The sequence below is a fragment of the Chaetura pelagica genome, unplaced genomic scaffold, assembly GCF_000747805.2.
Source record: "Chaetura pelagica isolate M959 unplaced genomic scaffold, ChaPel_1.0 scaffold70, whole genome shotgun sequence".
Classification (NCBI taxonomy): domain Eukaryota; kingdom Metazoa; phylum Chordata; class Aves; order Apodiformes; family Apodidae; genus Chaetura; species Chaetura pelagica.
In genome coordinates, this window is record NW_009952265.1 from 2,200,525 (window position 1) to 2,217,375 (window position 16,851).

Genomic DNA, 16,851 nt, shown 5'->3' on the forward strand with positions numbered 1-16,851 from the left:
TTCAGCAGGGTTTAGAAACCCAGAAGAGGAAAGACTTAATTTTTCCATTAATTTAGGCTGTACGTTTTACCTCTAACTCACAAATACCCAGTGTAAAGAGTCAGTGTCAGGAGATCGTTTCTATCTCATGTTCCACATGCTTTTGTTCAAATTCCTGTTTGCTGCCTGGGAGAGCTGTTACAATTGTTACAGTAGTATGCCATTGGGAGGTATCAGCAGGCAGCCTGGGTTTTGAAAACTGAATCTCCTGCTATCACATTGCTGCTTCTGGCTCTGGTGCAGTATCATAGTAGAGGAGGATGGGAAGAAGGCTTTCCCTGCTGCTGCCTGGATGTTTTCCATTTAAAATGCCCTCAGATTCATGAGCCACCTGCTTTGACAGATTAAAAATGGCTCAATCTCTGCAGGCAAATTACTTGCTGTAGTAACTGCTGCCTACCGTGGGCACTGAATAAATGGACTGTATTTTGCTTAGGATGATAGGAAGTGCATGTTCCCATTGCCATACAGCTTGCTAAAAGGCACCTCAGGTCCCAGTTATAAGCATTATTTGGTTTGGCCTACATTAATAGGTTATTGGAAAAGGCATGCAGGAAACTTCTTATCCTAAATCTGTTCTTAATTGGTATTTCTAGCTTTTTTGCCTAGGTATAAGTTGGGCTCATAACGATGAAAAAAATGTGGTATTGTTTTTTGCCAGACATAGGTAAGATTCTGGTTCTGGCAGTGCAGGCTGAAGAAGCAACTGCTCATCATTCCCTGGTCTACTGGTTAAATGCCTGTGTGGCCTTTTCTAACCTGTTCTGGTCAAAAGAGATGGACCTAGGAAAGGTCTACTGTACAAACTATTTCAAGCTAGTTTATTAATTTCTGGCTGAATTGTGCCCCCAAGCAGCTCTGTTAATGGAACTGTCTGAGGGAGCATAGAACCACTGCGAATTGCGCTCCTAAGCTGTAGAGATGTGTACTGGCTTTAAATGCTAATAATTTATAGTAACAACAGGAGGGCTGTTATGCATATATGCGTCTTATTGATGTAACTATACTGTGTGTTAATAGTCAGATTGCTACCTTTATCTCCCTCATGTCTTTCAAGTTCCTGTGACATAAATAGATTAATCAAACCTGGGGTGTGTTTTTTGTTTTGATCACTTGAAAAATGGATCTCCTCCTGAGCCAGAGGGCTGATGGACTCGTATAGACCTGGTTGTTACAAATTTTCTGAGTTTTTAATTGACTAATGAATCAAAGAGAACATATTTTTCACTGGAATGTAATTTCTGTTAGAGCTTGGAAGTGAAACAAAAGACTTCTTTTGATCATGTTTAATTTAATACTATTTAGTTACTAGCAGAAGTCTGTGGTGTTGAGTCTGTCAGTACTATATGGTATTGTTTCATGTAAAAAGAACTTCAACCCTGGCTAGACCTGATCTGCTGCACTGACTGATGGTGTGGGTTCTGTGCTTTCTATTGAATGTAAGGAAGCTGGCCTTCCTATCTGCCCACGTTTTTTCCAGTTTTCAGAATTTGGATCTACTGTCTTTTAAGACTCATATCTTAATGGTAACTTTGTGTGCTGATAGAAAAAGCTGTTTATAGCTATTAGTATCTTAGAGTGCCCCAAGTACCAAAGAAAGTAAATGTGAGTTGTGTGGTGTAGTGGGTTATAGAAATATTTCACTAATGGCCAAATAACAGCAAGATCCACCAGGCTGCACTACACTTGACCATGTCTATCCATTGAGCAACTTGTATGTTTAGCAAAATAATGTAGTTGAGAAAAATTTAGTTTAATTTCTTTAAAACAAAACTAAATGCAAGCAGGCAGATTAAATGGAAAATAATTCAGGTCTTTTAAGTATTAGACTAATATCTGAGACATGATAAATAGAAGCTAAGAAAATGCATCAATAATTACTTTAATAATTCTACCTAGATTCTTTTTCTTTGCTGCTCAGGAAGCATTAAGACAAACGTACATGTTGATTTAATCTTCAATGTCTGGTCAATGCTAATAAATATATGTGCACACTTGTGCATGCATACTTCTAATGGCTTCAAGATACATGGTTTATCTGTGTACTGTGAATTTTTGTGTACTATTTATTCACTAAGATTTGCTTTTGCTGTAAGGTCATTCAATCACAGCTTTCAAAACTCTAGAGACAATTAAAAAAAAAATAGTAGAAAGGAAAGATAGTAATGTTTGAGGATTTGATTAGTGTGTACTTGTGAGATTAACTATATCTTAATCAGATAGCTGCTGCATGCTTGGCTGCAAATTTACTACTCTGGGAGACTTGAGCTGTCCTCTGCAAGCACAAAAACAGTGTGCCTAAGTAAGAGAGAAGCACAAGGCTGAGAAAAGAAGCCTCTACAAGGTTTATTAACTCTTATCTGAAAAACAATAAGCTTTTGCAGGTGGTAACAGGAACTGAAGCCATATATTTTTCTTTGACAGTAGGCTTTCTTAGAAAAATAACTGGAGAGAGACATCAATGCAGGAGATACAAGAGTACCATTTGTCCAAAAGGTGGAAAAGATCCCAGAATTCTGGACCCCAAAAGTGTCTGTCCATCCATCTTTACCCCACCATAAGCTGTATGGGCCTGATGTGATCATAAGAAATGAAAGGCATTTTTATTCAAAGTTTGAAGCCAGTCTTTTTTGCCTTACCAATGGGACTGGGAGGAAGGTGCGGTAAAGAAGAGAAATTCTTGAATCCAAGTGATAATTCTCTAAATACACATGCTAGAATCTGCCCTGTTTGGCCTGCCTGGAGCATAACCTGAAGAATCTTAACCAATTCCTTGAGGTGCTATGAAAGATGTCATGGTTGATTCTTTGTGTTTACACTGATCTAAAGATGGAGCTTCATGATATATTTTCCTTTCGTTCTTGTGCATCTTTTAATGGGCAGAAATGCTGTGATGTGATTGGATATCCTGTAAGAGAGAACTAAACATAGGTGGCAGTCCTTTCTTCCATTACACTGTGTACTGTGCTGTCCTGCAATGTGTAAGTTGCTGAACACAGGACCTAACTGTGGATTTACTTCCCATAGATATCAGACGTTTTAAATCAAAGGTATTAACTTGTACAGCATCTCCAACAGATTTTGATGAAGTACTTATGTCTTGCAGGAAGACATAAAGAAATATATTTTTGACATTCATTGAAGATATATCAGAACTTGCAGCTCTTTCCTGATTCTGCACAGCAGCAGAATTAAACAGTAAAAAAAATGTAGTGGTCACACAGATCGGATAGCACATTCAAATCTGAACAAAATGGGCTCAAAATTCCAGATACATCATCCTACTGGCTTATTAGGTATAGCCTAAGGGAAGGGGTAAAATGCTGTTTGCCTGTGTTGCCTCTTGAAATCTAGGGAGTGGTATGTTGCAGTCCTGCTTAGTGCATTAAGTCTGTGCAGATGATGTATTTTCTCAGAGTTGCTGAGACTACATTTATTTAATACTTGTCAAATAGCTGTGCTCAGCTGACGCATCTTCTCCTAGCAAATACCCTGACAGAAGTCCCTGCTATAAAAGTATACTTGCCTATTTCCCAGGCACTTAATTCTCAAGTGACTCAACCATTTGCCTTCATGCTTTCTAGCAATCAGAACTCTTTTTGAAATTAGAATAGTCATGTTTTTCTCAATGCTGCTTTTATTGTATTTACACCAAGCAAATTCAGAGTCTGTCTCCTAGACATTAGACTAATAGCTTAATGGAAATTAAGCAGGAAGCCCCAAGCACCAAGTGGGCTATTTCTTCATGTTGGTTTGCTTGCCTTAATTTTTCCTAGGCATGGGATAGCTAAGGACAGAGTGTCGAGCTCTTGCCTAAACGCTTTGAACTGCAAACAGATGAGTGATTCAGAGGGACAAAAGAGACAGGCTTGACTGGTCTTCAGGGTGGCCTTGACTTAAGGCACCACTGGTGTAGCTGTAAATACCTTGAGACCTTTATAGTTCTCATCAGTGCCTGCAGCAACAGGCCCATCTGGAACTGAGAGGCTATGGCCTTTGAAATAACTGTTAGCGATTTTTCTACCTAAATGACTGTCAAGAAAGCACACAGTATTGCAGAACAGAGCTTCTAGGGATAAGCTCTATAATGTCTATGAAAGAGAATTAAACTTTAAATGCATCCAGTTAATATGCTTCTAGTTGGGTAGAGGAGGGGAAAAAACCAAATCACTCAAATATGTTCCCTAATCTTTGAAATTACTGCTTTTCAGGGTAAGTGGACAGAAATGCACTCTAGGAAAGGCTGAGTCTTAGACCCAGCATGTTTGTCAGGTGTCAACACCCAATTAAGGTGTAGCTGCCAAAGACAGGATCTCGGAGAGGGTCAGGATCCAAGCCCTAGAATTAAACTGCCTATTCTGTGTTGAGAAAATGGACAATTTCTCTTACACTAGTGCATCCTCAATGGAATTGCTTCGAAGTACTGTAAGCACATTTCCATTATTGGTAATTTGGCCCTTTTGTGCCTGGATTCTTGTTTGAAAATCGAAAATAAGTGCAAGGACTTGGGTACAGTTAGTGAAATGTACAGTCCTAGGCATCTGTGAGCTCATTTAAGGCTGTATATAACCTGTCTAATTGGGAAGCAAGATGGCAATACAGACATACTTTTTCATGCTAAAATTGCCAAGAAATAATTTTAAAACAATTCTGTTTTTCTAGATGGCTTCCTGTGATTGTCTCATTGCTAAATTAAAGCAATTATACTACTTTAAGCTTTCTAATCAGTGAAGTTGTGACAGTTTTTTGCAAGGGCATGCATATAGTCAAATAAATTCATTCCATTCCTGTTACTCCTTTTATACTTGCCCGACTGTATTATGGGGACCATATTTTGAACATTTCTCTGGTCACTTACTCACATTCTCCTTTCCCTGCTGTGTTTCCAGGATGCCAAGTGTATGACTTTGGAGACTTGAATTTCCCTCAAGTTCCCAACGATGAACTGTACAACAACCTGATTTTATATCCACGGTCAGTGGGTTTAGCCAGCCAGGTACTGGCTGATGCTGTAAGCAGAGCAGTAGCTGCTGGACACAGCTGTGTGACTATAGGAGGTGATCACAGGTGAGCTGAACTAGATGTAATTAGTGGTGCATGCTGCAGGTCGACACTTGGAATATAAGAATTTAATTTAAAAATAAGGGGACAGTGGGAATAACTTGGGGTCATTTCCTAGCTGTATCATAGGGTAGCAGCACTTTGATTGCTGGGGCTTTTAAGGTGGAACATAGAAAACTGCTACAAAAATTGGACCTTCTGAGGTATTCCTGCTTTGTTCCACACTGTTCTGCAATCTGCAGACATACAAATCAGGTTTTCCTGTTTGGGAAAGTTTGTGTAATCAGGAACTGTTGCAGTTTCTTTATTGCTGAATGTTTTGTGATGCTTCTCTAAGCTCTCAGCTCTTGGAATGGGTTTCTAATAGTTGCATGCAGACCATTTTGTAATAGATCTTATAACCTGAATCTCTTTCCTCTCTTTTTGCACTAACCTTTGGTCTGAGAATTGGATGAAAAAGGTAGAATGTGAGAATGAATTGTGGGGGGGAGGTGTCATGCCTGGAATGAAAAAATGGGTGAATAGCAGAAGTGATGAATAAGCACAAAGAGTTAATTTGGAGCTAGAATAAGTGAAGATTGGAGTGTGGGAAGGGTGACAGGAAAGTGCTGTTTCTCATCTGTCATGACTAGCACAATCCTGTAGAGTTACTTGGATTCTCCTGGAAAAATGACAGGGACATGCCATGCAGTTTGTATGGGATGCCCCCTTTATTGTCATAAATGTCTGATGTGTTGAAACATGATAAGGTTGCTGATTGATGTCGCAGACTTCCCATTGTGCCTTGTAGTTGTTCTGTAAGAAATGGAGACTAAAGACTTTGCTCCTGTACTTCCAGCTTGGCACTTGGTTCTGTCAGTGGCCACGCACGACAATGCCCACACCTTGGTGTGATCTGGGTGGATGCACATGCTGATATCAACACCCCTCTTACAACTCAGTCTGGAAGCCTCCATGGACAACCTCTCTCCTTTCTCTTGAGAGAGCTTCAAGATAAAGTAAGTCCCCTGCTTGTACAGTCAGCCTACATTGAAAACCTCAGAGCATTTTACTTTTTCTGGTGCGTGGTGCTTTCTCATCTGTTGCAAATGCAGACCTTTTTTGGTTACAGGCAAAAATATGCACTTCTGTGTGTATACATGTGTGTATATATATATACACACACGTAAATATAGATATACATATGCACACTTAGAAACAAGAATGAGAAAAAGCGCTTTTTTTTGGTATTAGTACCCCTGTGGGTTGTACAGTAAGCAGGAGCTCACACAAGCTGTATGTACCTGCTGACCATGGTGTCAATTCTGCTTAAGGAGTGGATTGGGTGCCCATGCTGTGCAATGGCAGCAATTGTACCAGCTGAGGGAACCTCCCCCCAGCCTAGCCTGTAAGAGCTGTGCTGAGCTCACCTCCAGTGACAGCAAGTATTGCATACCCTGCATGCTTCTCCTGGGTAGTTTGGCTCTTCCATGTTTTGACAACCTTGGGGCCTGACAAGGGCTGTTCCTGCATGATCTGGCTGCTCTGATGTTGGCTCCACTGGCAAATATCACAAATCAGAACAGCTGTACCTGCTTGCAGGGTGCTCTTAAAGAGATACTCTTTGTTGTGGAAAGAGGTCAGATTATCGGAAAGAGAGCTGTTTACTGGGGTGTATGGAATGTGCATGGCCAGTCTTTCCTTACTACTGACATGATGCTAAACAGTAGGTTGACCTGAGGCCTACACATCCCTTTTGGCTTAGCTGTGGACTCCATCTCCCCATGCAGATACCTGTAGCATCTACTGCAGATCAGTGGCAGCCTGTGCGCTGTTAATAGCTGGGGCCTTTGCATAAGAACTTAAGACAGTCCTGCTCCTGCTCTTCAGCCTAAGCTTCAGCAGAAGCAGATCAGCCACTGCAGGTTGAGAATGGATGCTGGAGCTGCAGAAGACCTGCCTGTTTTGTCTGGGCACTATGCACTGCTAGTCATTTATCTTAGATTTATTTTTTTTCTCTGCTAAATTTTCGGGGTGCTGTGTTGATGGAATTATGACACTTTCCAAGTAAGATTAAGCATGTTTAATGGCTTCATGGCTATTGAAGATACCATTGTGTTAGCACCTTCCCGACATAGCAAGTTTGCTATCAACTGATAAAGCTCCTCTGCTTTTCTCCTGTAAATTCTTTTTAATTAGTTCCATCCACAAGTCAATAGAATAATTTGGTGGTTTTACATACTTTTCTCATTCTAATAAGTGCAGTGTGGTCTCTATAACCACGTTAGAATTCCCAAAGTAATGCAAGATTAATGGGGCTTCTTGAAATTACATGAGAAGGTTAATATAAAAGATTACTGTATTTATAGCTGGTAATATTTTTCTTTTTGGCAACTCCACCCACTTCTGCAGAAGAGATGGGAAGAGCAATATAAAATTTTGTTAGCTTTGGAGCTTTGTCTCACTGAGAATAGAAGAAAGCAAATCAAAACTATCTCAACTACCAGAGGAGCAAAAAAGCAGAGTAAGATGCAGCTTTCATCTTCTGTGAGTAGGACAAAAAGTACTTAAGCAGCTTCCTGTGTATACATTGATAGTTTGGTCTGCTGGGCTCTGGTTCTTGAACAGCAAGAAAAGCAATATTTTATATTTTTTTTAGAGCTAGTAAAATAATATTGTGAGCTTTCTGGGGTCAGTGGGGGAGCTGGACTCTTGTCAGCAACAGTATGAAGAAAGAGTAAGATTAGGTTATACTTAGTGAGTTAGTCAAGTGTTGGTTATGAGACCTTGTCACAAGCCCACCTCAATTCTAGCTGTCAGGAAGCTTGTGCAGAAACATGACACAAGCCTTTCAACCTGTATTTTCAGCCATGCAGGCAGGCACTTACTCAGGGTTTTCTTACCATAGTGTAGTCCTTTTTAGAGGGAGGAAAAAACACCACTTGTCCTGCTGGTACCAGGTGGCTTCTACAACATTATAAACAGCTGTTTATCAGTAACAGAATGTGCCTTAGACAATAGCTTGTCTGGCTACACAGGAGGGCACCTTTATATGTGAACAGGAGTGTGTGGCTTGCTCCCTCATCCAGGAGAGCAGCTGTTTTGGTAATGGGACAAAGATTTACTGTCCTTTCCTGACTGCTTTGCAAGGATTCTTTTTGAATCCTGCAACTGCTTGCCACAAGCAGGATGCCTACTCTACTCCTACAATCTGCTAAGCATAACTTCCTTCTCAAAGCAACAAACCAGCTAACCGGTTAGTTGCCCTTTGCTTCTAAAGGAGGCTTCTATCTTTCTGAAAGGGTTCATAGCATGGCAGTGTGAGAGGAGAAAAGAGACTTTTCAGTGAGCCCTCTATCTCTCTCTCCCTGCTTGCTCTCATACTGTGAAAGGCTTTTTGAGCAATGTCCCTCTTCATCATGACACACCTGTGCATGCTTCTCTGGGTGGATTCCTATAAATCCATCAAACTGTCTCTCTGGGCCTCTAAGATTTGGTCATCAACCCCCTAGTCTCAGGAGGGCTAATTAGGACTTGGCTTTCTGTCTTGATTGTTTTGTTGAACCACAAAGAAACAGAAGTCCCTTTGAGGATATAAAAAGAGAACAAAATAGCCTGCGTGATTATATTTTCTCTTTCTGATTCATTGCCCATCTCTGCAAATTCTTCTAGCATCTCCAAGCAACCTGTTCCTCATTTTCTATCTAGAGGACATTCTCTTGGTGGCACAATTCATCTATACTGTTCTTGACCCCACATGAGCAACATAGTTGTGCTGCTGTAACCTGTGGGCTTGCATGAAACCTGAGCCAGGAGCACTGTCTCTTTGGTTAGTTTGAGATGCATCAAGTCCTAGCCCTTGTTTGCTGTATGACCCTATGAAGGCAGAGCAACAAGGGGGGAAATGGTATGGCAGCAACTGCTCGAATTGGCACAGCTGCCAGTCAGGTACCTCAGTTTGTGTTACCTCACTGGTTTTCAGAATCCCTTAAGCATCCAGGGCTAATGAGCTTGGTCAATGCTCTACTGAATCACGTGTCCCCATGTAGCAGACAACATGAAATATAAAAGTTATGCATCTGGGTATGAAATTAAATAAAGCATTTGACAACATGGCTGCAGAACAAGCCCTGGTGTTGCTTGCACAGTCCAGTCACAGGCTGTCAAATGCTGCTTGTTTGTCCAGTTAGCTTAACAGGAGCACTGCTTGGTACTCCTTGAGACAAGATGGCACTTCAGAGTTCTAAAAAAACTTTCAAAATTAATTTTATTGTTTTAAGGGAAAATATCTATTAACATAATCCTCTTACTGGCATTCCTTAAAGCAAGCATTAGTGTCAGTGCTCCTGGAACCATTCAAACCAAACTTATAAGCTGCTATTAATAATTTACCATAAAAAAATGCCTGCACCTCTTTCTGATGCCTATTTGGCTTTATTATCAGCAACTCCCTTTCTTTTGCATCAAAGTATAAACACAGCTTACCAAAGAATGTTAAGACATTCCATTTTCTTTATTTAAAGAGAAGATAGAATTTAAAATAGCACTATTAAATCTTGTTATATTCTCTAGCATAAATTTACATTATCAATACTGTGTTCAGCTTATGGTATGATTTTCAGTTTTCCAGATGCAACTTCATTTCTGAGACCTGAGTTACTTTTTCTAGTGGTCTCCAATTCATTTATCCCTCTTCTCAATTCATGACTGTATTAAAAGTTTCAGGTCATTGCCCAGAATAACAAATACTTTTATTATTCATGCTTATTTAATCCCAGCATAATTAAGCAAAGCTATGGGTGTGTTAGCCTTTAAAAATAAATACAAATGTAATAACTACAATCTAATTAGCAATCAAGCAGTATGAGGGAAACAAAAACTTCTTGCTGTTTGACAGCTGTGTTGGCTTTCAGAGCTGGGAGAGGAAGAAGAGAAATTTGAGTTAATTGAAAGCATGCCTAAAATTAGTAGATATTACTAACTGAAGGATTTTATAATTGCATACTATGGCTACTTAATTAGTAAAGATGAATCATTGTGACATCATCTTGCTCTCCTAGACCTGTTCTCCTCACTCTGCATTAAAAAAAGATAAGTCTCAATTTCTTATCAGGCTTTTTTTTTTTTTAACTTCCCACTTTGAATTTTTTTATCTCTGATGTTGCCTTTGCAACAAAGTTTACATGGCTTTTGGTGATTCTTCTAAAGAGAGAGAGGTGCCTTGGTTTTTATTCTTCCACTTAAGTATAATGCACTGGATCAGTTATATACAGGGCATTTAATGGTAATAAGTGATCTACATCTGGGCGTCTAGTTTCTCACCATTCCCCTTTAACACTGAATGATGCTAATGACCTGTTGCTTGTGGATTTGTGCTTTTGATTTTTCCTCTTCAAACTGGAAAAGCTAGAAGAGTTAATAACTTTATCTATAAACATTCAACTGAGGTAAAGCAGTATGACAGAGATAAGGACAGATTAAAACAAGAAAGCATACCTTCAAGTAATGAGATTTCTCTGCTTAGACAGAAAATGCTATAAAGACATACAGAGTTTTGACAGAAGCATTATATACAATCTTGTTACTTCTGTCATTAACCTAATACCTAAACTAACCTTTGCTTGCAGGTACCACAACTTCCTGGCTTTTCCTGGCTAAAGCCCTGCCTTTCAGCATCTGATATCGTGTACATTGGTTTGAGGGATGTGGATCCTGCTGAGTAGTAAGTTGACTTAAAGGATTTTTGTAAAAGGTGAAATCGTGAGCTGTTTTCCACATCTGGCTGCTCACAAGGGTTGCTAGACTTAAGCTTAGGCCAGTAATGTGTTTATTTTTAATTCAACAGCTATATTTTGAAGAACTATGATATCCAGTATTTTTCTATGAGGGACATTGATCGCCTTGGAATACAGAAAGTTATGGAAAGAACATTTGAACGACTGATGGGCAGGTAAATAACTTATCTGATTTAAGCTATTCTTATCATCCAGTTGTTGATTAACCACTTTCCTGAAAGTTAAGCAAAGGTAAATCTTGATGTAAGGCAGCCTAACACAACTGACATTGTCCAGTAAATAATCAAGTCTTGGCACTGACTTTAGCCCTCAACCTCCACATCTTGAACTGGAACCATTTCAGTGTTTGGCAAGAAGCTACAAGATAGGGTACATTAATCACTACAGTTGTGGCTCTGTTTTGTGATTTGTTCTGTTTCTTGAGAAATTATGCATTTTGCTGCAGTTTGACAGGATCCTTGAATCAACTCTGAGTCTAGGATTTATATTATACTCTTATATATATATTTTAAAAATATACACAGCAACCTGATAATAACATGAAATTGGCTGGTAGCATGTGAGGTAGAAGCATTTGATGGCTTTCTCCTTAAGACTGTGCTCACATATGCTATCCTGATGACCAACTGCAACTTTCAGTTCAGCTAGTGAACTTCACTGTAACCACTCCCTTAATTGATGTTCAGTACTGAAATCATGGCTAACCTTGTTCAATATTGGGGAATCAGCAGGGAGCAAATTCTGCTTAGGGACACATGAAGCAGATCAGAGTTAACGTGGGTAACCTCTCACCACAGGATGGAACCAAGTTCTGTAAGCAAAACAAGGTCCATGTATCTGTGCTGCATGCTGTTGTGTCTAAAGGTGTGCTCACCCTTCCCAGCTGCAGCTGTGCCAAGTAAAGTGGTTGCTAATCCAAGTCCTTCTCCCTATTGAGTATCTGCAGTAAATTGTAATTACACAGTCTGCCACTTAAATAACTTCATCTGAGTGAACAAGCAGTATCCAAGTTCTTAAATTGTCATTGATTGTCAGACTCAGTTTAGTAACTAACTAAAAGTTTAGGTTTGAGATTATCCTTCAGTTTTTTTATCAACTAGGCTTACATGGCAGTTTGGAGGCAGCCTTCAACTATTGACCTGAAAAATGCAGAATGCCCCATTCACCTTGATGAGCTGTCTAGGAAATCCTCAAGCTTGGTGCTTCCTCCATCCTAGATGCCACACAAATCAATGTTTCAGCCTTTCACCCTGGGTCTCTGTACAAAAGGAGGAAAGGCTGGATTATATAATACATTTCTATGCATTTTTCCAACTGAGGAGACAGAACACCAGATAAGATAGTTAGAACTAAAGTACTTCTCTTCAGCCAAATCACCTCAGTGGATACTTAATGAAACTAGAAAGACAAACTTCTGTTTTTCCAGTTTGTACCTAGGAATGTTCTGAGCTAAGATATTTTGGAGTCCAAAGGTATTTAAAAAAAATCCTTTCCAAATGTATAAGACATGTATAGGACTTAGGGGGGGACCTTTAGCATTACGGAGCATGAGGCTACTTTGCTGATCAGCCTGCACAGGAAGAAATGCATGTAGAAAAAGTTTAAGGTTCTGAGATTGCTTTTCTTGTTTTGTTCTGTCTCAGGAGACAAAGACCAATTCACCTCAGTTTTGACATTGATGCTTTTGATCCCTCACTGGCTCCAGCAACTGGTACTCCTGTTCTCGGTGGATTAACTTACAGAGAAGGCATGTACATCACAGAAGAAATACACAACACAGGTAGGAGCTGACCAACAGTACTGGACTAAGCAAAGACAGAACAAACTATATAGAGCTCATGCTGGTTGCTTTTCCTCTGTAACTAGATAAAATGTGTCACAGCTAAGGTGCCTATAAAGTCAATTTGAACTTCAGTAAGGCAAAAAAGTCCAGTGGTTGGACAAAACCCCAGGTGTTGGAAGCAGCTTAAATGTCAACAACTTTGCGCAAAAGTAAATCAAATACATAATATTAACAACTACTATCAAAAATCATGTGGTCATCTTGTACAATACTGTCCTCTATTCCTCAACAAATGAGGTGAGATGTACAAATGGGCATCTGGAATAAAAAAAATTAACTCAAGCAATTTTAAACAGTTTGAAGTTCTGTTCTAGGATTCAAAACTAACACTCCAGCTTCCACTAAGTATGCTACAGTTGACTTTTATATAAAAGGACTTTCCTTCTTATGCCATTAAGTTTGTGTTTAAACAAAGTTAGCTGCAGTAAAAGAAGGAAAAAAGCCACCACCAGACACAGTCAATAGAGCCATGAACAGGATGGCAAAAAATGCTAGGTGAAACTATTTTATATCCTGTAAATTTTGGACTGGGAGAAAACAAGATTAAAAAACATTCATCTCATAAGTGTATATGGAGCAGCAAACTTAACTTTTCTGAATGCTACAAGCATGACTGAGGTAGTGATGATGTAAGAAAGAACCAAATTCAAAACACAAACTTGCATCTAAGAATGATAACCTTATCCTGCACCTGAGAGCCAATTTTACTTGTCTAAGAGGGAGCAAAGCTCAAATATCAGACTTGCTGCAATGAATGAAAGGCTGCAAAAGAAACCCTATTAGAGATGTTATTCTTTTTCATAGTAACACCTGTAAATCACTTTCACAGGAATGCTTTCAGCTGTAGACATGGTTGAAGTCAATCCACTGCTTGGAGCTTCTCAAGAGGAAGTGAACGCAACTGCTAGTCTGGCAGTCGACGTGATAGCAACGTGCTTTGGGCAGACAAGGGAAGGAGCACACATTGCTTTTGATGAACTCCCAACACCCAGTTCTCCAGATGAATCTGACAGTGAAGAGCAAGTGAGGATTTAAGAACCCAAAGTGTTGGGTACGTTGGACATTATACAGCTCTGCTGAGGCACTTGAATGGAAAGTCAACACTTGGCAAATACTGTTAACTTCTCAATTTTTAAATAAACTAGCTTTTCCACTGATCAGTGGCTACTTTATTACATACTAAGATTTATTCATTTAGTATATACAAATGGGGACAATAAAATATTTATTACCTTCTTACTCATCTTACCAGTAGTTCAAGACTGTCTCTGCATTTTCCTTTTATTCCCATTCTGTCTTTCCTGTGTCAGTACAGTTTTAGTTGAACATGCTGTCTCATGAGACAGTTCAATCCCTCAAGATAGAGTGAACAGACAGCCCCTCCAGTTCCTCAACAGTGGAAAAGTTCATCTCAGTCATCAAGACTTATCTGCTGCGAAAGAACTTGTAGTAGACCAAACCTCCTAGGATGGCTAGTTCCAAGATGATGATAATTGACAGCAACAACTTATTAGTGGTTATTCTAGAGTGGAAAAAAAAAAAATCCAAGATAACTTTTTCCCCTTTGATTATGAAAGTATTCTAGATAATCACTGTCTTACCTTCAATAATATAGTCCCTGTTTCAGGTAGACCTCAAATACCTCTTAACAAGCAGGAAGGGACAAACTCAGTTTCCTACTCATGTTTTTCTGGAAATTCTGCTTAGATCTTCTACTTCAACAGTAGCAGTTCTGTTCTACTTCCCCCACCATATAAGGCAGATCATGTTCTTGTCAGCTCATTCAGTTATGCAAAGAAGAAAACATCAGTTGAACTTCTCTGCTAAAACCCACATTGTGGTGCTTTTACTTGGAACTATGTAGTTGGAGTAAAGCTACAGAATCTCAGAATAATACTCTAACTTTCAATAGCTAAAGTACATTTATAATAACTTTCTTTAGCAATGGTTATAAAGGAAGGTTGTTTGGCCAGAAGTACCTTCCAGAACTACATTCCATGAGCCAGTTTATAAGAATAATTAAACCATATAGTTAAGAAACTGTAAATACACTTAAGCCATCAATGCTTTAGTAATCAAAACAGCATATGGTCAGGCTCAGTTTCTCACAGGATAGTCCAGCTGCTTTAGGGCTTTGCTATGGGCTAAACTGATTTGTCTGTGTCATCAGACATCTAATTCAGTACTGCAGTGGTTCATGGCACAGCTTTTTCCAACCTGAATAACAAGGAGTTGCATCTGAAGTTACCATTAGCAATTCACAGTAACCTGCTTACATCCTCAGCAGTTTATCATGCTGCATGGTTAAAGACTCCATATTATCCTAAATAAGCAGCACAGATTCACTACCTGTACTCCATTAAGTAATCATCAGAGAGAGAAAAAACAGCATCTGCACATGGGCATACATTCCATTTACACATTCCCTAAAACCTCCCTGCAGTTCCAGCTGACACTGTTCTTTATTTTTTGTCTGAAAGTGACAGACAACAGTGGTACCTGCTGAGTGCTGCTGTAAGTCAAGTCACCCAACTCACCTCCTGGACATAGAACGGAGGATCTTGCGACTCTTGCTCAAATTCTCACTTGTATTCACCAACTATGAAGAAACCAAGTTATTTGTCAGTTGAACAAGTGTACAGCAACTCTGTAAAGATGCACCTGGAAGTAACTGTTGTTGCAATCTACAGTTAATAACAGGACTGAGGCTCACCATCTATTCTCAACATTCAGAGACATTGTTCTCTGCACATAATACAAGCCCATCTGGAACCGTTTTAAAAGCTGTTCCATTTCTAGCACAAACAGGTCTAAGTGACCCATCAGATACGAGCTCTAAACTGTTAATAGATAATCCATTACAGCTTTGCAATGCTCAGAAATGAACTGTTGAGTATTTCTCAGCTATTAAGAAGCATATAATTCAGTGAGGTTGCAGACAACTGAAAAAGCTGTTGTCTCACAGAGTCAGGATTCCTGACTTAGGGCCACTGGGTCTCCAGATGATATTTGACTATTGCACTTGCAAACCTTCAAGGAAAGTGAAAGGTAAGCCAGGTCACTTACCATCACGGACACCTGCCTGCACAATCCCCCTGTAGTTGAAGCTATTGTCCTCAACTGCAAAACTGGCCCTGTTAGGTATGTTACTTTGCACTGAGATGGACTGGACCAAGGTGGGAAGAAAAGCAGACTAGATTTCCAATCTTTGCTATGGAAGACCAAGCAAGAAGAAAGTCGGCTTCTAGTTGGCATGTGTGGTTAATACAGTTCAGCAATACAATGTCTAAAAAACTCACAATAAAAGTCACAGCTTCATAAACAATCTGTGGATAGACTGACTTGCTTAAAGGACTGTAATTCTAATTAGAAAACAAGCAGACAAAAACTACACCTACAAATTTTAGGATCACATTTTACTTTCCTGCTCTCCAACCCAAATTTAGGAGCAGGGCAAATCACATTTCTGACTGAAACTACTTAAATGAAAAAGCTACATGCTTTGCTGCAATGAGCAGCAGTAAGTCCCAAAAAAGGAGTTGTTTTGGCTGAGTGTGCTTACTTGCCAAACTCAGGGTCCCCCTAGAAGTCACTCACCTAAAAGCTTTACACTCCAGATCCCTTGTACACACAAGGAATATCCCATCAGTTTGTGACTTCAAAAACTGAATTATCAGTTTTGCATAGCCGTGTGCACAAAACAAATTAACTACTTTTTAAAGCTTCCACAGTAGAATTAGAGCTTCTTGACCCAAGGATGAAGTATAGGTATCTTGTCTGACACCACTTTCTCTGTCCTTAGCTAACCTACATATATTGAAAGGTTAGTAATTAAGCTTCTACTAAATTTCATTGTGTTCCAAGAATTTGCTAACTGCCTCCCAAATCTAAAACTTTACTAGTAATCTAGTGGTTGGCTGGTCCCTAGCATTCTTTTTAAATCTCATGTTTTCAGAAATGCTATTTTTCTAGCAGGTCCACAGGTCTACCATCCAGCCTTGCACAGACACAGCAGCATCGTGCCATCATGCTTTGGGTCCCTCACAGGAATTATAGCAGAGAGACATGGCAGCCTGGATTTGGTCTGCAGATTGGATTACCATGTCTATTGAGACCTCCAGGAGCAATTACTGG

General features: G+C 39.5%; 2 protein-coding genes across 2 annotated transcripts in view; one reads left to right on the forward strand and one right to left on the reverse strand.

The window, feature by feature from the left end:
* The window catches only part of ARG2 (arginase 2), a 25,834-nt gene extending 11,869 nt beyond the window's left edge, over window positions 1-13,965 (forward strand). Inside the window, exons 3-8 of the mRNA XM_010007727.1 lie at window positions 4,929-5,106; window positions 5,939-6,098; window positions 10,707-10,801; window positions 10,925-11,029; window positions 12,518-12,654; window positions 13,547-13,965. Of these exons, the coding sequence (XP_010006029.1) occupies window positions 4,929-5,106; window positions 5,939-6,098; window positions 10,707-10,801; window positions 10,925-11,029; window positions 12,518-12,654; window positions 13,547-13,752 (881 nt within the window). The 3' untranslated portion in view covers window positions 13,753-13,965. The remainder of the gene's footprint in view (window positions 1-4,928; window positions 5,107-5,938; window positions 6,099-10,706; window positions 10,802-10,924; window positions 11,030-12,517; window positions 12,655-13,546) is intronic.
* Window positions 13,930-16,851, reverse strand: part of VTI1B (vesicle transport through interaction with t-SNAREs 1B) — a 7,802-nt gene continuing 4,880 nt past the window's right edge. The window contains exons 6-7 of the mRNA XM_010007728.1: window positions 15,255-15,316; window positions 13,930-14,239 (exon numbers count right to left, since the gene is read on the reverse strand). Coding sequence (XP_010006030.1) covers window positions 14,143-14,239; window positions 15,255-15,316 — 159 coding nt within the window. The 3' untranslated portion in view covers window positions 13,930-14,142. The remainder of the gene's footprint in view (window positions 14,240-15,254; window positions 15,317-16,851) is intronic.